Below are 24,005 nucleotides of genomic sequence, written 5' to 3'. Positions count from 1 at the left end.
ATCATTTATTTTCACTGCTGCCTAGTATTCCCCTATGACCTTTTATGTACACTACAGTTTCCTGTTTTCACAGTCCCTTTTCCCAGCTTCCAGACCATATCTTACATGGAAGTGAGGAGGAAGTTTGTGTGTGTGAAGGGGTGAGTCTGTCAGATTTTTCTGCTTCCTCTAAAATCACCCCACATTAAAGAAACTAAAAAGCCATGGTCCTGCCTGCTTGTCTCCACCTCTGGGTTCCCAAGGCAGCCTTCGAGGTGTCTCCTTAGGATTCTGGGAATCTCTGAGCTCCTGCAGCTGTGAGCTGCCTCAGGGATATCAAGACCTTGTTTCCAGGTGCCTATGGTCCTGGCTCAGCTGGGACTCCAAGGATTCAAGAGCCAGAAGAGGCCATGATTTCCTGTCTGGGAGTGCTGACTATTGCCTGAAAAGAAAAAAAAAAGAAAGCTCTCCTGCCTAACCACACGTACTTAAAAAATTAAATATAGACTTACTATCGGTTCATTCATTTCAGTCGCTCACTAGTGCGGACTCTTTTGACCCAGCATACCGCAGTCCTAGGCATTTACTCACCAGAAATGAAAACATATGCCCACAAAAAGAGCTGTGTGAGAATGCTCACGGCCGCTTTATTAACGCATATGCCCCAAACTGGAAACTATTCAAATGTGTGGCAACTAGTGAACAAATTGTCTTACGTTCACATAATGAAATACTACTCAGTAACAAAAAGGAGTGAACTGCTGAAATATACAGCAGTATAGCTGAATCTCAAAAGCTCTAAGTGAGAGATGCCAGACAAAAAACCAGTATATACAACACATGAGTCCGTGTACATGCCATTCTAGAGAGACAGAGCTATAGGGACAGAAATGAAATCAGTGGTTGCCAGTTACCAGGAGTGGAAGGAAGGGACTCAGGGAACTTGCTGGAGTGATAGAAATACTCTATAGCTTGATTATGGTGGTCATTACATAATTGTGTATGCCTGTGAAATTATATGGGCTTCCCTGGTGGCTCAGATGGCAAAAAATTTGCCTACAATGCAGGGGACCTGGGTTCAATCCCTGGATGGGGAAGATCTCCTGGAGAAGGGAATGACACCCACTCCAATGTTCTTTCCTAAGAAATTCCATGGACAGAAGAACCTGGCCATTATATAAATAGACTTGTTACTCTTAAATAAGTAAATTTTATTATGAGTGAATTATACCTCAATATAAATGAAAACATAATTTTATGTGACTGTTCACAGCAGCTTTTTTTGATAATAGTTAAAAACTGGAAACATCTTAATGACCAGCAAGTGATGAATGGCTACAAAATAAACAATAATGGAACAGCCATACAATGGAATACTTCAGTTCAGTTCAGTTGCTCAGTCGTGTCCGACCCTTTGCGACCCCATGAATCCCAGCACGCCAGGCCTCCCTGTTCATCACCAACTCCCGGAGTTCACCCAGACTCATGTCCATCGAGTCAGTGATGCCATCCAGCCATCTCATCCTCTGTCGTCCCCTTCTCCTCCTGCCCCCAATCCCTCCCAGCATCAGAATCTTTCCCAATGAGTCAACCCTTCGCATGAGGTGGCCAAAGTACTGGAGTTTCAGCTTTAGCATCACTCCTTCCAAAGAACACCCAGGGCTGATCTCCTTCAGAATGGACTGGTTGGATCTCCTTACAGTCCAAGGGACTCTCAAGAGTCTTCTCCAACACCACAGTTCAAAAGCATCAATTCTTTGGCGCTCAGCCTTCTCCACAGTCCAACTCTCACATCCATACATGACCACAGGAAAAACCATAGCCTTGACTAGACGAACCTTTGTTGGCAAAGTAATGTCTCTGGTTTTGAATATGCTATCTAGGTTGGTCATAACTTTCCTTCCAAGGAGTAAGCGTCTTTTAATTTCATGGCTGCAGTCACAATCTGCAGTGATTTTGGAGCCCAAGAAAATAAAGTCTGACACTGTTTCCACTGTTTCCCCATCTATTTCCCATGAAGTGGTGGGACCAGATGCCATGATCTTTGTTCTCTGAATGTTGAGCTTTAAGCCAACTTTTTCACTCTCCACTTTCACTTTAATCAAGAGGCTTTTTAGTTCCTCTTCACTTTCTGCCATAAGGGTGGTGTCATCTGCATATCTGAGGTTATTGATATTTCTCCTGGCAATCTTAAAAATTGGAAACACAATTCCAACTTGTGTTTCTTCCAGCCCAGCATTTCTTATGATGTACTCTGCATATAAGTTAAATAAGCAGGGTGACAATATACAGCCTTGACGTACTCCTTTTCCTATTTGGAACCAGTCTGTTGTTCCATGTCCAGTTCTAACTGTTGCTTCCTGACCTGCATACAGATTTCTCAAGAGGCAGGTCAGGTGGTCTGGTATTCCCATCTCTTTCAGAATTTTCCACAGTTTATTGTGATCCACACAGTCAAAGGATTTGGCATAGTCAATAAAGCAGAAATAGATGTTTTTCTGGAACTCTCTTGCTTTTTCCATGATCCAGCGGATGTTGGCAATTTGATCTCTGGTTCCTCTGCCTTTTCTAAAACCAGCTTGAACATCAGGAAGTTCACGGTTCACATATTGCTGAAGCCTGGCTTGGAGAATTTTGAGTTTTACTTTACTAGCGTGTGAGATGAGTGCAGTTGTGTGGTGGTTTGAGCATTCTTTGGCATTGCCTTTCTTTGGGATTGGAATGAAAACTGACCTTTTCCAGTCCTGTGGCCACTGCTGAGTTTTCCAAATTTGCTGGCATATTGAGTGCAGCACTTTCACAGCATCATCGTTCAGGATTTGAAATAGCTCAACTGGAATTCCATCACCTCCGCTAGCTTTGTTCGTAGTGATGCTTTCTAAGGTCCACTTGACTTCACATTCCAGGATGTCTGGCTCTAGGTCAGGGATCACACCATCGTGATTATCTGGGTCATGAAGATCTTTTTTGTACAGTTCTTCTGTGTATTCTTGCCATCTCTTCTTAATATCTTCTGCTTCTGTTAGGTCCATACCATTTCTGTCCTTTATCGAGCCCATCTTTGCATGAAATGTTCCCTTTGTATCTCTGATTTTCTTGAAGAGATCTCTAGTCTTTCCCATTCTGTTGTTTTCCTCTATTTCTTTGCACTGATCACTGAAGAAGGCTTTCTTATCTCTTCTTGCTATTCTTTGGAACTCTGCATTCAGATGCTTATATCTTTCCTTTTCTCCTTTGCTTTTCACTTCTCTTCTTTTCACAGCTATTTGTAAGGCCTCCCCAGACAGCCATTTTGTTTTTTGCATTTCTTTTCCATGGGGATGGTCTTGATCCCTGTCTCCTGTACAATGTCACGAACCTCATTCCATAGTTCATCAGGAACTCTATCTATCAGATCTAGGCCCTTAAATCTATTTCTCACTTCCACTGTATAATCATAAGGGATTTGATTTAGGTCATACCTGAATGGTCTAGTGGTTTTCCCTACTTTCTTCAATTTAAGTCTGAATTTGGCAATAAGGAGTTCATGGTCTGAGCCACAGTCAGCTCCTGGTCCTGTTTTTGCTGACTGTATAGAGCTTCTCCATCTTTGGCTGCAAAGAATATAATCAATCTGATTTCAGTGTTGACCATCTGGTGATGTCCATGTATAGAGTCTTTTCTTGTGTTGTTGGAAGAGGGTGTTTGTTATGACCAGTGCATTTTCTTGGCAAAACTCTATTAGTCTTTGCCCTGCTTCATTCCGTATTCCAAGGCCAAATTTGCCTGTTACTCCAGGTGTTTCTTGACTTCCTACTTTTGCATTCCAGTCCCCTATAATGAAAAAGACATCTTTTTTGGGTGTTAGTTCTAAAAGGTCTTGTAGGTCTTCATAGAACCATTCAACTTTGGCTTCTTCAGCATTACTGGTTGGGGCATAGACTTGGATTACTGTGATATTGAATGGTTTGCCTTGGAAAATGGAATACTTCAGAACAATGAAAAGGAGGGTTTATTAAAACATGCTACATCCAGATAAATTTGCTGGCATATTGAGTGCAGCACTTTCACAGCATCATCTTTTAGGATTTGAAATAGCTCAACTGGAATTCCATCCCTTCCACTAGCTTTATTCATAGTGATGCTTCCTAAGGCCCACTTGACTTTGCATTCCAGACTGTCTGGCTCTAGGTGAGTGATCACACCATTGTGATTATCTGGGTCGTGAAGATCTTTTTTGTACAGTTCTGTGTATTCTTGCCACCTCTCTTAATACCTTCTGCTTCTGTTAGGTCCATACCATTTCTGTCCTTTATTGAGCCCATCTTTGCGTGAAATGTTCCCTTTGTATCTCTAATTTTCTTGAAGAGATCTCTAGTCTTTTCCATTCTATTATTTTCCTCTGTTTCTTTGCACCGATCACTGAGGAAGGTTTTCTTATCTCTTCTTGCTATTCTTTGGACCTCTGCATTCACATGGGTGTATCTTTCCTTTTCTCCTTTACCTTTTCCTTCTCTTCTATTCACAGCTATTTGTAAGGCCTCCTCAGACAACCATTTTGCCTTTTTGCATTTCTTTTTCTTGGGGATGGTCTTGATCCCTGCTTCCTATATAATGTCATGAACTATGACTATGTCCGTCCATAGTTCTTCAGGGACTCTGTCTATCAGATTTAATGCCTTGAATCTATTTGTCAGTTCCACTGTATAATCATAAGGATTTGATTTAGGTCATACCTGAATGATCTAGTTGTCAGTTTTCATTCCAATCCCAAAGAAAGGCAATGCCAAAGAATGCTCAAATTACCACACAATTGCACTCATCTCACATGCTAGTAAAGTAATGCTCAAAATTCTCCAAGCCAGGCTTCAACATTACATAAACTGTAAACTTGCAGATGTTCAAGTTGGATTTAGAAAAGGCAGAGGAACCAGAGATCAAATTGCCAACATCCACTGGATCATCGAAAAAGCAAGAGAGTTCCAGAAAAATATCTAATTCTGCTTTATTGACTATCCCAAAGCCTTTGACTGTGTGGACCACAACAAACTCTGGAAAATTCTTCAAGAGCTGGGAATACCAGACCACCTGAGCTGCCTCTTGAGAAATCTTGTATGCAGGTCAGGAAGCAACAGTTAGAATTGGACATGGAAAAATAGACTGGTTCCAAATAGGGAAAGGAGTACGTCAAGGCTGTATATTGTCACCCTGCTTATTTAACTTTTATACAGAGTACATCCTGAGAAACGCTGGGCTGGATGGATGAAGCACAAGCTGGAATCAAGATTGCCAGGAGAAATATCAATAACCTCAGATATGCAGATGACATCACCCTTATGGCAGAAAACAAAGAAGAACTAAAGAGCCTCTTGATGAAAGTGAAAGAGGGGAGTGAAAAAGTTGGCTTAAAGCTCAACTTTCAGAAAACTAAGATCATGATATCTGGTCCCATCACTTCATGTCAAATTGATGGGGAAACAGTAGAAACAGTGACAGGCTTTTATTTTCTTGGACTCCAAAATCACTGCAGATGGTGACTGCAGCCATGAAATTAAAAGATGCTTGCTCCTTGGAAGAAAATTTTTGACCAACCTAGATAGCATATTCAAAAGCAGAGACATTACTTTGCCAACAAAGGTCTGTCTAGTCAAGGCTATGGTTTTTCCAGTGGTCATGTATGGATGTGAGAGTTAGACTATAAAGAAAGCTGAGTGCCAAAGAATTGATGCTTTTGAACTGTGGTGTTGGAGAAGACTCTTGAGAGTCCCTTGGACTGCAAGGAGATCCAACCAGTCCATCCTAAAGGAAATTAGTCCTGAGTCTTCATTGGAAGGACTGATGCTGAAGCTGAAACTCCAATACTTTGGCCACATGATGTGAAGAACTGACTCGTTGGAAAAGACCGTGATGCTGGGAAAGACTAAAGGTGGGAGGAGAAGGGGACGACAGAGGATGAGATGGTTGGATGGAATCACCAACTCAATGGACATGAGTTTGAGTAAACTCTGGGAGTTGGCAATGCACAGGGAGGCCTGGTGTGCTGCAGTCCATGAGGTCGCAAAGAGTCAGAAACGACTGAGCAACTGAACTGAACTGAACATCTAGATAAAATCTCAAAGCGAAAGAAGTCAAACAAAGAAAAATACATAGTATATTATTCCATTTATATGAAATTGTAGAAAATACATATTTATCTATAGTGCATGTATACTCAGTCGCTCAGTCATGTCCAACTCTTTGTGATCCTCTGTCCATGGGATTCTCCAGTCAAGAATACCAGAGTGGGTTTTCATTTCCTCCTCCAGCAGTTATCTATAGTGACCAAAGCAAAGCAGTGCTTGCCTGGAAGGAGAGAGGGCATACAGGGAGAGAGGTAGAAATAACCACGAGGGAACTTTTGGAGGTGACAGACATATTCATTATATTGATTGTGGTGATATTTTCATTGTGTACACATATGTCAAAACTCATTGAATAGTCCTCTTTTAATACGTGTGGTTTAGGGACTTCGTGTCGGTCCGTGCTTCCAGTGTAGGGTGCCTGGGTCAGGGAACTAGAGCCCAACATGCTGCAACTAAAACCTGGTGCTGCCAAAATACTAAACCTGGATAAAGCTTAAAAGTTTGTCATTCATTAAACCTAACTTTCTGAAAAGAATGAATATTGGAATAAGTGAGTGAAAGGCAGAAAGACAGGCTACTGGGTGGGCTAAAAGATGGGAAGGCTTAAGCAGTAGAAGAGTTGTAAGTGGTGACCAAGCCTACAGTGTGCCCACGGGAGTGGGTCACTGCACTGGAATGAAGGGGAAGGTGAACAAGAAGACACATTCAAGGAAAGCATAGGCCAAGTATGGACGGCTCCGTCAATGGATATTGACATCCAAGATGCTCCAGGACTTAGAATGGAGAGGAACACCTCACCTAGGTGGAGCACTGGTCCACAGGCAGCAGTGAGGAACCAGGAGGATGCTGACTGTACCGCCCGACCAGTGGAATGTGAGGTGTAAGAGATTTAGCACTTTATACGGAAGAGGGTTGCATGAAGAAAGCCATTAACAGACAAGGTAGGAAGTAGAAATGGGTTCTGTGACACTGAAGTTGGAGGGGTGTTCATAGCTACTAAATAGGTTCCAGAGGGCTCAGTGGAGGGTTTGGGGGGAAGAAAGAGAGGTTGGGTCAGCCTGAGAGAATGCACAGAAGCATGGGTTTTGTAGTACCAGAATAGAAAGATTCTCTGCATTTCCTAGCCTGGGGTAAATTCAAGGGTGTCAACAGCTATTCTTCTGTCTGACAGTGTGTATAGCATTGTCTGCCTATGAATCTTCCTTGACTCATAGATCCAGTTCCAAAGGTGAATCTGGGCAGAGTCACAATATATTTCTCTGGGTGGGGCTTAGAATTAAACATTCTTTGAGCCCCTGAATACAAAACTGGACTCCCATGAAACATGCTAGGCACTCATGACCCAGGAGTCAGTTCTCATCTTTGGAGCTGGCTGCTTTCTAGACACTGGATGCCAGTTTTGCTCCAAAGGCCCCACTGGCTGGCCTCTGATGCTCTTGGGGACAAGAAACAAGGACAGGCTGCAATGGGGCCAGATGATTTTCTGAATGTGTTGACATTACCTAGTTACACTGGATGTCCTTACTGGTTTAGGAATGTTCACCTTTGCATTGACCTCAGCTAGCTGTGTTCCTGTTTGCTTTACAACTTGGATTTCTCGTTAATGACAATCTTTGTTCTTCCATATAACCTGTCCTATATTTAAAGTACCTATAGTACTTTTTGAAAGTAAGTAGATAGGAAGGGCAGAGAAGGCAATGGCAGCCCACTCCAGTACTCTTGCCTGGAAAATCCCGTGGGCGGAGGATTCTAGTAGGCTGCAGTCCATGGGGTCGCGAAGAGTCGTACATGACTGATAGACTCCACTTTCACTTTTCACTTTCATGCATTGGAGAAGGAAATGGCAACCCATTCCAGTGTTCTTGCCTGGAGAATCCCAGGGATGGGGGAGCCTGGTGGGCTGCCGTCTATGGGGTCACACAGAGTTGGACATGACTGAAGCGACTTAGCAGCAGTAGCAGCAGATAGGAAGGGAGTGGTAATCAATAATGTTTACTTAAGTCAGCTCACATATTCAAAACTTAGCTTCTTAGCTTTTTTCTCATCTCCATACCAATTCTTCTACCTTGATTTGTTGTTGTTCAGTTGCTCAGTTGTGTTCAACTCTTTGTGATCCCATGGACTGCAGCATACTAGGCTTCCCCATCCTTCACCATTTCTGGGAGCTTGCTCAAATTCATGTCCATTGAGTTGGTGATGCCATCCAACCATCTTGTCCTCTGTTGTCCTCCTCTGTCCTACCTTCTATCTTTCCCAGCATCAGGGTCTTTTCCAACGAGTCAGCCCTTCACATCAGGTGGCCAAAGTATTAGGCAAGAATACTGGAGTGGGTAGCGGTTCCCTTCTCCAGGGGATCTTCCCAACCTAGGGATCAAACCCAGGTCTCCCGCATTGCAGGCAGATTCTTTACCGTCTGAGCCACCAGGGAAGCCCCTACTTTGGTTAGTGATATTAGCTACTCTGTCACTTCCTGGAAACTTTCCTAAACTGGAAAATTCATGATTCATCTTCCTGTTCTTGAGTCTATCTCGAATTGTCTCTTGAATTTGCAGCTCAGCTTTCCATCTCTACTACTTTTCATCTGGAATACTGCAATACCTGCCAAAATAGTTGCCTCCCTTTCTCCTTTCCCTCAATTGATTTCCATTTATTAAACATCTGAGTATACAAATGAATTGATATGTTATGAGTTTAATCCAACAGGACATTAACAATCAAGTAAATCACAATGGGTTATTTAATTCTGATGGTCTCATACAAACAGAAGTTTCTCTGAGATTCAAACTTTTTCTTGGTACCAGATTATAGGAAAAGCTATTCCTTGGGTGAAGGACACTGGAAAACATAACAGTCAATTTCTTCAAATGGATTTTCTTTTTAGAAATGAAAAAAAAAAGTTAATAATGAAGCAAAGTAGCTCTGGAAGCCTAAATAAAAGCCTAAAGCAAAGTCCTACCTTTGAAGGCTAGTGGATTTAGCTGAGCTGAAGGAAATGAGGCATTTTGGAAGGTAGGAAAACATTGAGCAGTACCTCCAAAATTATGAGGGGAAGATATTTCCAACTTAGAATTCTATTGCAGTCATTCTGGTTGTTAAAGTGTAGATACAGATGTTTTCAGACATGCAAGTCCACACTGTTCACTTGCCAGCCTCTTTTTTCTCAGGAATCTCCTAGATGAGAGGCAAACTATGAGCCAGGCTGCTGCCTTTGTAACACAGCCAGGTTTCATTGTTTACGGCTACTCTCAGTGTTATAGTGGCAGAGTAACTCAGAAGCTGTATGATCCACAAAACCTATTTACTAGCTAGTTCTTTACAGAAAAAGTTTGCCAATAAGGTGCACTGTATCTCAATTATAAATAAGAAATCTCTGGTAATGAGAGTAACAGTTGTTATCTTTTTCAGGCTAAAACGAAGAAGTCAGAATGCAAAAGATGAAAGACAGGACTTCTTTTTACCAAAAGATGTCTTTAAGTAGACTAAAGCAAGGTATGGAGAGGAAGTGACAGATTAAAGCTTTTTTGGGGGGGAGGGGGTGCACACGATACAGACTGCAGGTTCTTAGTTTAACCTATCACCCCATCCCCTTCCTGAAGTGGAAGTCCTAGTCCTAACCACTGGGCTGCCAGGAAATTCCCAAATAGAGCTATTTTAGGGAGAATGAATATCTGCTCTTTAGACTAGTGGGATGTGGTTATTATTGTTTGTTTTGTTGCTCAATTTTCCCATTCCCTATCACAGGGTGGATCAGTGATCTAAACTAAGTCAATCAACTCTCTCGTCCCAAGCTTTTAAACTTGACACTGTCAAAGAAATGAAACTTTGTTTGGGTTTGAATCAACTGAGGTGATTTTAATTTCTACAGCTATGAGAAAGAGGAATTCAGAATAGCCTTGGGCTGATAAAAAGTAGCCACAGAGTATACTCAGTGCCTCGAAGGCTTGTGAATTCATTTGTGATGTGAATGAGAAAATTCAATTGCTTAAGACAGGAGTCTCTTGCTAGGTATTAAAGAAACTATATCATAATAACAAGAAATAGAGCTGACATATGTTGGAAATTTAAACAGGATCTTTGTCCATTTAAGAGTTAATCTCTTATTCATTATGCTCCTCTAGTCATCAGAATGTAAATTTTTCTAATCATCTCTTCTGTTATTGAGAAGTATTAGACCAACAGAATACCTCGGGTTTTTGTTGTTATTGTTGTTTTTGTTTTTTTGACCGCACCTTGTGACATGCGAGATCTTAGTTCCCCGACTAGGGACTGAACCCATGCCCCCTGCAGTGGATGCGTGGAGTCTTAACCACTGAACTACCAGGGAATTCCTCAACAGGGTACTTTGGATTCCGAGAGAATTTATGTCAACAACACATAAGTCTCACCTATTATCATTTCAACCTATGGTCTGTTTTAATTTCAACGAAGGTTGAATCAAAGTTTGGGATTTATGATTCTTATTCTGCAACATCTGGAAGTGAAAGGCTGTGTTGTTGCTGAATCATCTGGGGGCAGATCCTTGAGGGATGATCTTCAAGTTTCTGTTATGGAGATCCTGAGAACTGCCCAGTTTCTATCCTTCACAATGCTTAGTTTTTCTTTGTTTCTGTAAACTATGTCAGTGCTGTGTGTGCTGTGCTTAGTCACTCAGTCGTGTCTGACTCTTTGCTGCCCCATGGACTGTACCCCGCCAGTCTCTTCTGTCCATGGGATTTTCCAGGCAAGAATACTGGAGCAGGTTGACATTTACTCCTCCAGCGGACCTTCCCGGCCCAGGGATCAAACCCATGCCTTTTCATCTGCCTTGGCAGGTGGGTTCTTTACCACTAGAGCCATCTAGGAAGCCCAGACTACTTCGGTACTCTTCTTCACATATTGTTGTACATACATGAGCTTTTTCTCTGTAGCAGGAACCGGAGAAACCCCAACTGATACTACTTAGCAACAATTTGTAGATAGTAAATAAAAGTCAGAGAGAAGATAGGATTATAGGCTACTCCCAGGTCTCTGGTTTGATCAACTGGATGCTGGATACACACAGTCTAAGGAATACCAGAAGAAGGTTTGAGAAAGGAGATGAAAATCCACCTTTTAATACTGACAAGCATGTAGGACATCTAGGTAGAGATGACTTAACTGGAGAAGGAAATCAAGGATATTTAGTAATTGAAGAGGAGGGAGTAGGGATTGCAAAGAAGAGGTGGTGTGAAAAGAGGTCTGTGTTTAAAATCCAAAGAAATGATGATTTTGAGAGGGTGGCAGAGAAAGAAGACAACGAAGGTAACTGATAAGTAGAAAACAATCAGGAGAAAATGGTGAAGGAAAATCAACAGAGGAGAGTTTTGAAAGGGATGATGGAGTTAATACTATTTACTGAGGTTGGAATGAAAAGTAACCACTGGAGTTTGCAGTTGGCTGGTCTTCAAGAGATCAGTTTCAGGGAAGTCCAGGTGGTTGAGGAAAGAATAAGGTGCAGCCTGGATATGAGAATGGAAAGAAAAGTATTGGGGTAGGTTATTTTTTTAAGGAGAGACTTGGAGACAGACTAGGATAAGAAGGAAGAACACTGAAGGCGCATTGTTCTGGAACAAGGGTCCTCTGGGAGAACATGATTTTATTAGGATATAGAAACATGGATACTTTTAAGAGACTCAATCTCTAGATGATATATATTCTTCCTTCAAATTGCTTTGCCTAAGAATTCCTCTAAAATCAAGGTTTCTATTTCACAACGGCCCTTCTCTCACTTTACAAAAGCAAGCCATGCCTCTTAGCCATCTCCCAGCTAACTAGGGTGGTTTGCATTCAGAGGGGAACAGTTCCATTACTGTCATCAAAGGGATAATTGGATATATCAAATTAGGTAATAAGGAAGTGAATGAAGGCAATTGGGTACCTTTTTTTTCCTGTCAAAAGCTCCTGTTTTTTTCATTGAGATACATTTTCAATAATATTTTACTTTTTATGTTTAATAACTCAAAAGTTGTAACATTAAAAAATATGTTAATCAGTAATAGTTGAAGCCTTAAAAATGTTTGTAATGTATTCATGTTGTTTTCATAAATTGTGTACTATTAATTATGATTACTTGGTCATAATAATTTTTAAAAAACATAGAAAAAACTTTAAATATTCAAATTTATATACATATTTTTGTTGAAGAAAAGGATGACAAAGTAAAACAATAAGATTTTCAAGATTAAAACTATATTGCATTAGTATAAATTATAAATTGCTTCCAATGCAGGGGATGTGGGTTCGATCTTGGTCAGGGATCTAAGATCCCATGTGCCATGAGGCCAAAAAAATTGCTAAGAATAACAAAGTTATTCTTGAGTACAGTGAGTTCCATGAGGAAATGCAATTATGTAAAATTTTCTTATTACTAGGAATATATTCATATATTTTTTAAACAGATGATGGTGAACATCAAATCAATATCTTATTTAGAAAAAGATCTTGTTTAGAATCTATATTTGTTTAAGTGATAGAAGAGTACTCTTGCATGGAGAATCCCATGGACGGAGGAGCCTGGTAGGCTGCAGTCCATGGGGTCTCGAAGAGTCCGACAGGATTGAGTGATTTCACTTTCATTTTTCACTTTCATGCATTGTAGCAGGAAATGGCAACCCACTCCAGTGTTCTTGCCTGGAGAATCCCAGGGACGGGGGAGCCTGGAGGGCTGCCGTCTATGGGGTTGCACAGAGTCTACATGACTAAAGCAACTTAGCAGCAGCAGAGCCTTTATTTTAAAATGCAATTATTTACAATAGAATCCATTGTTACAATTCTTTCTTTTCAATTCTTTAAGTTATGAGAGAAAGTTTTAGATGCCAATCAAAAAATATGTAAATGGGTTACACTGTTTTCCAAAATTTTAGGGGGAGTGGAGGAATGTGAACAAAAAACTATGAAGTCACTCTTTTAAGGAAATGAGGAGATAGAATCATCTGATAAAGGGATAAATCCTATCCCTAGAAAATAGGTTGCCTCATTCTCTAGAATGCAAAGTACGATATTCTCCTGGACCAGGTAAACTTTTTGCCTTTTCCCAGTGATATCTGGGAGGGAAAAATAAAGTGGATGGTGGGGCTTGCCCAAGGTTGGGATTGATTGTCATCTTCTGTAAGATAGAAATCAAGGAAAGAAAGACTTGAAGGTTCTAATAAGAATTCATTGCCATAAACAGAAAGTGGTGAAAACGTCTGAGCTGAGAATGAGGATCGAAAACATACTCTATGTCCCTAAAAGTAAAGGCTTAAACTAATTAGGATTTTCTCTTCCTCATTCAATAACAAAATTGGAATCAGGCTGACCATAGGTTATATGGCAGCTCCCACAGTATTCAGGGACCTGGGCTCCTGCTATGGTTCGGCTTCAGTGGCCTTCAATGGTAGGTATGTCATGTTCACAACGTGGTGGCTGGAGCTCCATCGTGTCTAAATAAACTGAAAAGGCAGGAATTAACAGAAAGGACAGGAAGCAAAAATGACATATCTGCTGATTCAGATCTTTCTAAACAAATTATGGCTACTGCATTAGTTTCTAGATGAATTTGCTGCTGCTGCTAAGTCGTTTCAGTCGTGTCCAACTCTGTGTGACCCCATAGATGGCAGCCTACCAGGCTCCCCCCTCCCTGGGATTCTCCAGGCAAGATCACTGGAGTGGGTTGCCATTTCCTTCTCCAATGCTCAAGTGAAAAGTGAAAGTGAAGTTGCTCAGTTGTGTTCGACCCCCAGCGACCCCATGGACTGCAGCCTACCAAGCTCCTCCGTCCATGGGATTTTCCAGGCAAGAGTACTGGAGTGGGGTGCCATCGCCTTCTCCATTTAGATGCATTTAGCCATTCCACAATTGGAATTGCTTCAAAAATTCCTTTCCCACAATTTTCTATGTTCTTTCCACCTAGTCTTCTAATAAAGAAGTTCGAGGCTTCTGTATTTTCAAATTCATCTTTTGTGTGTGTTTTTTCCTCCTCTTAAATCCTTCTGAAAGACATACTTTTAGCATTCCTCTATCTCTTAATTTGCTACTTCTCTAGTTTGCTGTGTCAAGCCTACTGTTTTCTTGGTTATTCAATTAAAAATAAAATGTTCAATGACTAAAAAAATGTACTCCAAATCTACAGGAATTAGTAAAACAGAAGAAAGATTCTATATGGTGGCTAGAGATCGATGTTTCTGATCTTGAGTTTTAGAAAATAGAATGTTTTGAATCATGACATGGTTTTATGTGCAGTGAAATATGTCTTCAATCAATAACTGGCTGAAAAGAGCAAAGATGAAGATCATTAATGTTGGGCCTCGGTTGGCAGATTGGATCCAGTCCCTGACTTTTTCAGTAACCGAAACGAATACCAGATGAGTCTTATTTATTTACACAGAATTTTGGTTTGTCTGGGACTTTGGGAATGGATAACTGAATCTTTTAGGGTAGTTGGATTTTCTAGATAGTTTAGAATTAAACCTTTAAGGCACCAAAATTGCTTACTTATTATAATCATTTTAGATGAAATTGCTTTGTAAACTAGTCTAATTCCTTGATTTTTGATGCATGAAATTAGACATCATTTCATCTTTTTTTTTTTTTTTGGCCATGCCATGAGGCATGTGAGATCTTAAGTTTCCTGACCAAAGATTGAATCTAAGCCCTCAGCAGTGAAAGCACAGAGTCCTAACCACTGGTGTGTGCATGCAAAGTCATTTCAATTGGACTCTTTGCGACCCTATGGACCATAGCCCGCTGGGTTCCTCCGTCCATGGGATTCTCCAAGCACGAATACTGAAGTGGGTTGCCATGTGGTCTGTCCTCTAGGGGATCTTCCCAACCCAGAGAAGGAACCTGTGTCTTTTACGTCTCCTGCATTGGTGGGAAGATTCTTTACCACTAGCGCCACCTGGGAAACTCCCTTAAACACTGGCTGCTGCTGCCAAGTTGCTTCAGTCATGTCCGACTCTGTGCAACCCCATAGACGGCAGCCCACCAGGCTCCCCCGTCCCTGGGATTCTCCAGGCAAGAACACTGGATTGGGTTCCCATTTCCTGCTCCAATATATGAAAGTGAAAAGTGAAAGTGAAGTCGCTCAGTCGTGTCCGACTCTTCGAGACCCCATGGACTGCAGCCTACCAGGCTCCTCAGTCCATAGGATTTTCCAGGCAAGAACACTGGATTGGGTTCCCATTTCCTGCTCCAATATATGAAAGTGAAAAGTGAAAGTGAAGTCGCTCAGTCGTGTCCGACTCTTCGAGACCCCATGGACTGCAGCCTACCAGACTCCTCAGTCCATGGGATTTTCCAGGCAAGAGTCGGGTGCCATTGCCTTCTCCACTGGACCACCAGGGAATTCCCTATTTCACTATTTCTTGATGTCAGGATTAGCACCATGAGCATCACTTATTCAAGTGAAATGATTACAGGCTTATGGGGTGGGTAGTGCTTTTGGTGCTTTATAAATAACCCCAGTATGCTTTGCTTTTCAAGTTCTTACAGCTTCTTTTCATAGTTTTCCTGTATCTTGCCTTGTTTTTAGGGTGTATGTTAGAACTTTTGTCATCCATGTACCTGCCCAGAAGAGTGCCCTCTAATATTCTGCTTCTAATCTACTTTGACTGACTATGGAAGCAAGATTGTTTATGTTTACTGTTTCATAACTGTGCATACATTTAGTGTGAATAGGACCTAGCAGAGGGGAGAATGACTTCTAAGGTATAAAACACATACATTTTTAGTTCTTGGATTTAGTGATGTATTATTATTATTTTTAGTGGCCTTTTCTTGGCCTCCTTCTTAATCTCCCCAAATTACTTATCTGGTTTTTAAAGTATAGTTGATGTGTAATATTATGTTAGTTTCAAGTGTTAGTTAGTTAAGTTGCTCAGTTGTGTCCGACTCTTTGCGACCCCGTGGACTGTAGCCCACCAGGCTCCTCCATCCATGGGATTCTCTAGGCAAGAATACTGGAGTGGGTTGCCATTTCCTTCACCAGGGGATCTTCCTGACCCAGGGATCAAACCCAGGTCTCCTGCATTGCAGGCAGACGCTTTAACCTCTGAGCCACCAAATGTACTACATAGTGATTTGACATGTACATACATTATGAAGTAAATGATCACCAAAATAGGTTTAGTAACTATCTGTCCTAATGCAAAATTATTATATTATTGACCATATTCCTTGTGCTGTATATTATATCCCTGTGCTTATTTATTTTATAACTGGAGGTTTGTACCTCTTAATCCCCTTCACCCATTTTACTGTCTGTTCTCCTCCCCTCTGGCATTATGTGTTTGTTCTATGAGTCAGCTTTCATTTTTTCTTTGTTTTGCCTTTTAGATGACACATGTAAGTGAAGTCATACAGTATTTGTCTTTCTCTGTCTTCTTTCACTTAGCTTAATAGTTCAGTTCAGTCACTCAATTGTGTCTGACTCTTTGTGACCCCTGGACAGCAGCGCACCAGGCTTCCCTGTCCATCACCAACTTTCGGAGCTTGCTCAACTCATGTCCATCCAGTTGGTGATGCCATTTAACCATCTCTTCCTCTCTTGTCCCCTTCTGCTCCTGCCTTCAATCTTTCCCAGCATCAGGGTCTTTGCCAATGAGTCAGTTCTTTGCATCAGGTGGCTAAAGTATGGGAGTTTCAGCTTCAGTATCAGTCCTTCCAATGAATATTCAGGACTGATCTCCTTTAGGATGGACTGGTTGGATCTCCTTCAGTCCAAGGGATTCTCAAGAGTCTTCTCCAACATCACAGTTCAAAAGCATCAATTCTTCAGCACTCAGTTTTCTTTATAGTCTCTCACATCCATATATGACTACTGGAAAAAACATAGCTTTGACTAGATGGACCTTTAGCATAAAACCACCTATATTCATCCATGTTGTTGCCAATGGCAAAAAATTTTTAATGGCTGAATACTATTCCCATATACATATATCCATTTCTTTACACATTCATCTATTGATGGACACTTAGATTGCTTCCATATCTTGGCTATTGTAAATAATGCTTCTATGAACATTGGGGTGCATGTATCTTTTTGAATTCGTGTTTTTGTTTTTTTCAGGTAAATACCCAGAAGTCAAATTGCTGGATTGTATGGTAGTTCTATTAAAAAAAAATTTTTTTTTTGGCTGCACTGTGCCACTTGTAGGATTTTAATTCTGTGACCACGGATTGAACCCTAGCAGTGACAACATGGAGTGTTAACCACTGGACCTCAAGAGAATTCCCCAATTTTCAATTTTTTGAGGAACCTCCACACTATTTTCCATAGTGCCTGCACCAATTTCCATTCCCACCAACAGTCCATGAGGGTCTTTCTTGTCTGTTTTTTAAAATTGAAGTAAATTCTAGACAGGAAGTATCCCAAGGCTACTATTCAAAACCAAAGTGCCTAGTAAGATGATTATACTATTTAGTGGGGAAAATGTACTATTAATAGTTTGAAGGGAGAAGCAACTATTAAAAAAAGCTTAGAAGCAGCATTATAAACTGTTATAAAGTACTGTATATAATGAAATGTTAAAGCCATTCCCCCCTAACAATTCCAAGTCTACATACAGAAATATGTGACTTCATAAATATATAGGAATGTTTTACAGTAGCAATTTTGCAGAAACCTAAATGCTCATCAATAGCAGAATCATTAAATTTTGTCATGTACTTATCATGAAGGTTTTCTTTTTTTTTGCAAGTCTTTGTAAAGAAGACTATCATGCAGTCATTTAAAAGAATAAGGTAGTTCTCCACATACAGGTCAGAGTGGTTAAGAATGCAAATTCTAGAGCCATGCTATTTGCGTTCAAATTCCTCCCTAGCCACTTACTAGTTTCTGGCACTTTAGAGTTGTTCCTCAATCACCCCACCTCATAAAAATTCCTACTTCATAAGATTATTGTAATGATTAAACGAATTCATCCAAGTAAAGCACTTTAGTGTCTGGCACAGTTAGTATTAGCTATTGTTACTGATAAAGAAGGATACCTGTGATATATTGTTTGAAAGGTAAAGTTACAGAACACACATCGTAGGATTCCATTTTTGTGAGAATGAACATACCTATATGTGATTTGCACACATGTGGGAATCTGGAATTTATACATAGGAGGAATTTATAAGTTGCTAACTGGCCTTGTTTGGAAGTCAAAATAACAAACGACATTTTTGTTGTTGTTTAACTTAGATTTTATACTTTGGAGGTCACAAAGAGTCAGATACACTGAAGCACACACACATATACTTTGGAGGAGGGGTAGCTTTAAAAGGATCTATTGGAGGTTTTGGGAAATGAAAATTTCCCCATACTAGTCCTTATTAGTCATACTATACATTCATAGAAATGATCAGGAAAGGTTGTACACGCCAAGCTGTTAACAGGAATTATCTCCAGTAGGTAAGATGAGGGGATGGCGAGCAGGGAGGTGGAGGACAAACTATATTTTTGGTATTGTGTTGTTTGCAAATAGTTCATCGATTTTCGTGTCACCATCAAACAAAAGAAGCAAAACGTCCTCAAAAAAAGGGATTGGGTACGAGACAGCAAAAGAGACACTGATATACAGATCAGTCTTGTGGACTCTGTGGGAGAGGGAGAGGGTGGGGAGATTTGGGAGAATGGCATTGAAATATGTGTAATATCATGTATGAGACGAGTCGCCAGTCCAGGTTCGATGCACGATGCTGGATGCTTGGGGCTGGTGCACTGGGACGGCCCAGAGGGAGGGTATGGGGAGGGAGGAGGGAGGAGGGTTCAGGATGGGGAGCACGAGTATACCTGTGGCGGATTCATTTCGATGTTTGGCAAAACTAATATAATACAGTAAAGTTTAAAAATAAAATAAAATTAAAAAAAAAACACAAGGGATTGGTTAACTTAACATGCTATTAAGTCATCAACAAAAACAGTGGTGGTGGTGTAGAGCTTTTTGAGTTAACGTGGCACAATATTTACGGGGGAAAAACAGTGATACAGAACTTTTATCATGAATCTGAACCCCCTCCTTACTTATTTACTTTGGGGGCTTTATACATGTGTACACAGAGACAAGGCCTTGGAGGATGCACACTCAAGTACTTGTACCCGTTAACCTGTAGTTTTCTCTGGCGAGTGGGATGGTGGGAGGGCGCAAGGGCTTTCTTTCACTTTCACTTTTAAATTCTGAATATTTAAAATTTTTGCAAAGATCGTGTATAATTTCTATAATAAAAGCAATAAAGGACATAAACGTCTTTACTGTTGTGTAAGTATCTTGTAACTTGCATAAGTTACATCTGGAATGGTACGTATTCATTTTTCAAGACATTAACTAGGTTTTTATAGGTTTCTTTTAGGGATAAACACAATTTCAACTCACTTAGGATCTTAATTTCTTCTTATACACACAAAAAAATGTACCTGATCTTGTACCTAATTTGTTATGCCGGTACATAACTTCAGTATCACTTGAAGTAAAGCAATTATGCAAACGCCTTAGTTAAGTGACGTCACGGACAAACAAGGCGTAAAGTTTAAATCACTGTATTCAAACTCAATTACTCGGGTTACCAAAAAGAACGTAGGGATTACAACAAAAATGTAAGAAAACAGCTCCTGTAAGTATACAAACTTGCATTTGAACTTTAAAAATCCTAGTTTATTGAACTTTTAGTTGGAGTAGTGATCTTCCCTCACTGGGTAGTCCTAGTTCCTAAGAGCATCAGAAACCTACTCTACGACTGCCTTTAAGTAGTAAGGAAGCCCAGCGAGCAGGGTCGGGGGCCGACCGCCGCGCCGGGGCTCGCCCGGGACTGAGTCAGCGGCAGGGCTGAGAAGTTCGGCGGGAGGCGCAGGGCGGGGCTTCCTCCCGCCGACTCCGAACCCAGCTTTACTTTTCCGAGTCCACGTCTCTTCCTTTGGACGGGCGTGTTTCTCCAGGTCGGGACCAGCCAACGTGACAGCCACAGACCTTTACAGAAAGAGCTCCGGCCCGGCCTCGAGGATTTCCCCCGGCCGGGGCAGCCCGGGCCAGCTCGGCCAAGCCCCTCACGGACGGCGGCGCCCGGCTCCTCGGGGGCCGAGCTCGCCGCTCGCCTCACTTCTGGGCGCCCGCGTCGCGGCGCCGAGCGCAGCATCCCCGGCATGGAGACCGGCTCGGACTCAGGTCAGAGGCCCGCGCGTTTGTTCCGCTCCAGGGCCGCCACAGGCTGCGCGGGCGCGGAGGGGCGGGTGAGGAAGCGGCTAGGCCGGGCCGCCCGCGCAGGCCGCAGCGTGCGGGGTCCGCGCGGGGAGCGCACGCGGGGCCGGCTCCCGCGCGCGGGGCGGGCGGCGGCAGGTGGGCAGGACGAGCCGCGAGCGAGCGAGCGAGCGAGGGCGGGCAGGCGGGCGCGCGAGGGGCCCGGCGGGGGGGCCGCTGGGAGGATGGCTCAGCTCTTTCTAAATATAAAACCGGCGTGAGTCGGGCGAGCGCGGCGCGGAGCCGCAGAGCCGCCGCGCGGGCCGGGCGCACGGGGGACTCGGCCGACGGACGGCGGCTGCTCCGCAGAGGCGCGGGGCTGCGGGAGCGCCCCAGCTGCGAGCTCGCGGAGTACTGCGAGAGCGACGCGTGCAGCGAGGAGGACGCAGGCGGCGGCGGCGGGCGGGCGGGCCTCGCGGGCGCAGCGCGGCCCACGCCGAGCGACCGGAGGCGGCTCCCGGCCCCCGCCGCACCGCGAGCGGCGAGCCCCCCGCGCCGCCCGTCCGCGCCCTCCCCCTCCGGCCCCTCCCTCCCTCCCCGGCGCAACATGGCTGCGGCCGCCGCCTCCGCCTCCCAGGACGAGCTGAGTAAGTGCCACGGCAAGCCTGCGGCCGCGAGCCGGAGCCGGCGCCGCGCCGGGCCGGGGCGGGGGCGGCGGCCGGGGCCGGACGGGAGGGTCGTGTCGCCGGGCGGGACGGGCTGGACGGACGCACGGGCGGGCGGCGGCTGCGGCGTGTGGGGGGCTGGGGCGCTCGGGCCTGGTGGGCGGGCGGGCCGCCGCCACCGCTGGCGTTTGTAGGCCTCAGCTTTGCACCGTCACGTTGCGAAATTGAAACCGGAGCCCGGGGAGAAGCCCTCTGTGTGCGATCCGCCTCGGCTTGGTGTGTACGGGGGGGAAGCCTAGCCCCCCTGCCCGCGGAGGCTGGGCTGGCGGAGCGGCCGGAGCCCCAGGGTGGCGGGCTGTGCCCACCGTCCCGTCTGACCCCTCCGTAGATTCCTCCGGTCTTGACTGTGGGGCGAGTTCTGGAAATAGCACTTTCGGGGAGGGGGAGAAGGTGCCGTGTTGTGACACTATGGAAATCAGCGGAAAGGTCAAGAATAGGCGGTGACCCTCAGGTGGAGCAGGAAGGACAGGAGGGCAGAGAGGGTCGCGGTGCTGGCTGCAGGGGAAGCCTCGGGGTGACAGCGCTCTGGGAAAGGAGAGCCAGTGCACACTTGACCTTAAACGTTGCAGTTTTCCGGGGGACGGCGATCCACATTCGGGGAGAGCGGTGGTCACCCTGAATCGCAGGCCGCTCCGCCCGCCGCCCGGGTTCGCCTCGGTGCTTTGTGGGAAGTGTAGTTCCCGGGCGCCGCAGGCCCACGCTGGGGGTCAAAAAAATCGAATTTTCCTAGGACCTGTAAGATAATTTCTGATTGCGTTTGGTGGTGTTTGGATGTAAAGCTTTAAGTTGAAGTGTTGGGTTTCTTCGTGCTGCCCTTCAGTTTATGATCAAAAACAAGAAAGGTATTATTTAGGGATGCTGTGAGTTTTAAATGGAATGAAACCTGGGACAGGTGTCGCAAGCCTTGGGAAGTTTCTGTTGTTACAGCCCCCTCTCTCAATTTCCATATGAAAGTAGTTGTACACATAATAATAATTTCTGTTTCTTTGGTCTTTGGCTGTTTAAAGCTACTTTAATATGCATGATCTCACTTTTCCCCTCGTAACAGCCTACTAAAGCAGGTAGGTAGAAATTATCCGTGTTTTAAAGAGGAGGCGTGTTTAGAGAGTTAAATTTCCTTGCTGCTTTGACACAAAACTGGTGTAGCAGCAGTGGTGTTTGGTCATTTTGAAGCTGAAATAAAGAATTGATGTGACCCTGGGTAGGATGCAGAGCCTGGGTAGATTGGGTCTCTTGCGGTGGTTAGAGATAGACAGGGGCTGATAGTTACAGAGTTGTTGCTTGCCTGTTATTGCCAAGCTGGAGCACCACCAGGCCTTCTGGGGAGGTCAGCTCCCTGATCTTTGTTCTTCCATTTTTTGTTATTGTGATAAACGTACCATGAAATTTACCATCATAACAATTTTTAACTGTACAGGCCAGTGGTCCTAAGGACATTCATATTGTTATGCAACCATCACCACCATTTACCTTGAGAATACTTTTCATCTTGCACAACTGAAGTTCACTGCTCACTAAATCCCTCCCCCTCCTCCTCCCAGCCCCTGACAGCCTCCATTCTACTTTCTGTCTCTATGATTTTGATGTCTGTAGATATCTCGAAAGTGGACTCATACAAGATTTGTCATTTTGTGACTGGCTTATTTCATCTGGCATAATATCCTTAGGGTTCATCCATGCTGTGCCATGTGACGGGATTTTCTTCCTTTTTAAGGCTAATATTCCATTGTATGTATATATCATATTTTCTCATCCACTCATCTGTCTGTCGATGGACACGCTGGTATGTTTTATCTCTTGTGACTATTGCTGCTTGAATATGAATGTGCATGTATCTCTGAGATTGTGCTTCCAGTTCTTTTGTATGTATACCCCAAAGTGGGATTGTTGTATGATATGATAATTCTATTTTTAATTTTTTTAGGAACTGCCATCCTGTTTTCCACAGTGGCTATATCATTTTATGTTCCCATCAGCAGTAAACAAAGGGGTCCAGTTTTTCTCTAGAACCTTGCCAGCACTTGTTATTTTCTGTATTTTGATAGCAGCCATCCCAAGGAGTGTGAGGTGGTCTGACTTTCTAAATGGTTCCACTGCAAGATACCTGAATTCATGTTATACCACTAAACACATTAAACTATTCATTACTAGTTGGAATGGGGACTAAAACTTGAGGAAGAATTGGGTCTCGTTCTTCAGAGGCTGATGTATTTGTATGCGTGCAGTGTACTCCTGTACACCAGGTACCTGGTAACATGTTGGCAGTTCTTCTGGTTAAGAAATTTATTGGCTTTAGCAGCTACTGGAAAAGTTAGGAGGAAGTTATTCCAGTCCTTGCCTTTTCATTGTTCTGTTTGGTCACATCCCCAGTCATTGACTACAGATGTCTGTTGACTTGGTTTCTGTGTTTAAGGAGAGATTAAATACTTGGTAGTTTATACCTCAGAATAATTTTACTTGAAATTACAGTCATAATATACTGCACATATATATGAGGAACGTAAATCACTTTCAGTTTCAGAAAGGCTGTAATAAAAGGAGAGATGGCTGTAAAAAAAAAAAAAGGAGCTAAGTATCTGAATGTTTGCTGGTTGTTATTTATGACTAGTAGATGATGTGTGTGCTGTATGCTTCGTTGCTCAGTCGTGTCTGACTCTGTATGACTCTATCGACTGTAGTCCACCACGGTCTTCTGTCCATGGAATTTCCCAGGCAGAAATACTGGAGTGGGTTGCTGTTTTCTTCTTCAGGGGGTCTTTCGGACCCGGGGATTGAACGGCACATCTCCTGCATTGGCACACGGATTCTTTACCATCTGAGCCACCAGGGAAGCCCCAGTAGATGATAATAAAAGCAAACTACTATATGCCAGCATTGTTCCCTCCCCCCAATATTTTATAATAAAAATCTTCACAAACATACAGAAAAGTTGAAAATAAACCTTCATATCCCACTACCTAGATTCTACATATGATGTTTCACTACTGGCTTTATCACATATCTGTCCATTTTCAAGCCACACTTTAAAATGTTATTTTAATTATTTT

At 43.1% G+C, this 24,005-nt stretch overlaps 1 protein-coding gene across 6 annotated transcripts in view; it reads left to right on the top strand.

The window, feature by feature from the left end:
• Positions 1–19,955: 19,955 nt before the first annotated feature.
• ECPAS (Ecm29 proteasome adaptor and scaffold) overlaps positions 19,956–24,005 on the top strand; it is a 109,948-nt gene continuing 105,898 nt past the window's right edge. For 2 of the 6 annotated variants that reach the window (XR_009495682.1, XM_024996322.2), the window contains exon 1: positions 20,528–20,880. Coding sequence is in view for 2 of the 6 variants with exons in the window: in XM_024996322.2 (XP_024852090.1) it covers positions 20,841–20,880 (40 nt within the window). In the remaining 4 variants the exon portion in view is untranslated. Of the gene's footprint in view, positions 20,222–20,527; positions 21,175–24,005 lie in introns of those variants that run through there. The other 4 variants (XM_059889521.1, XM_059889520.1, XM_010808244.4 and 1 more) reach the window with 3 other exon arrangements.

Source organism: Bos taurus, chromosome 8, assembly GCF_002263795.3.
Source record: "Bos taurus isolate L1 Dominette 01449 registration number 42190680 breed Hereford chromosome 8, ARS-UCD2.0, whole genome shotgun sequence".
NCBI lineage: Eukaryota > Metazoa > Chordata > Mammalia > Artiodactyla > Bovidae > Bos > Bos taurus.
The sequence above is the reverse complement of the archived record's forward strand: the minus strand, read 5'-3'. Positions and strand labels throughout refer to the sequence as shown.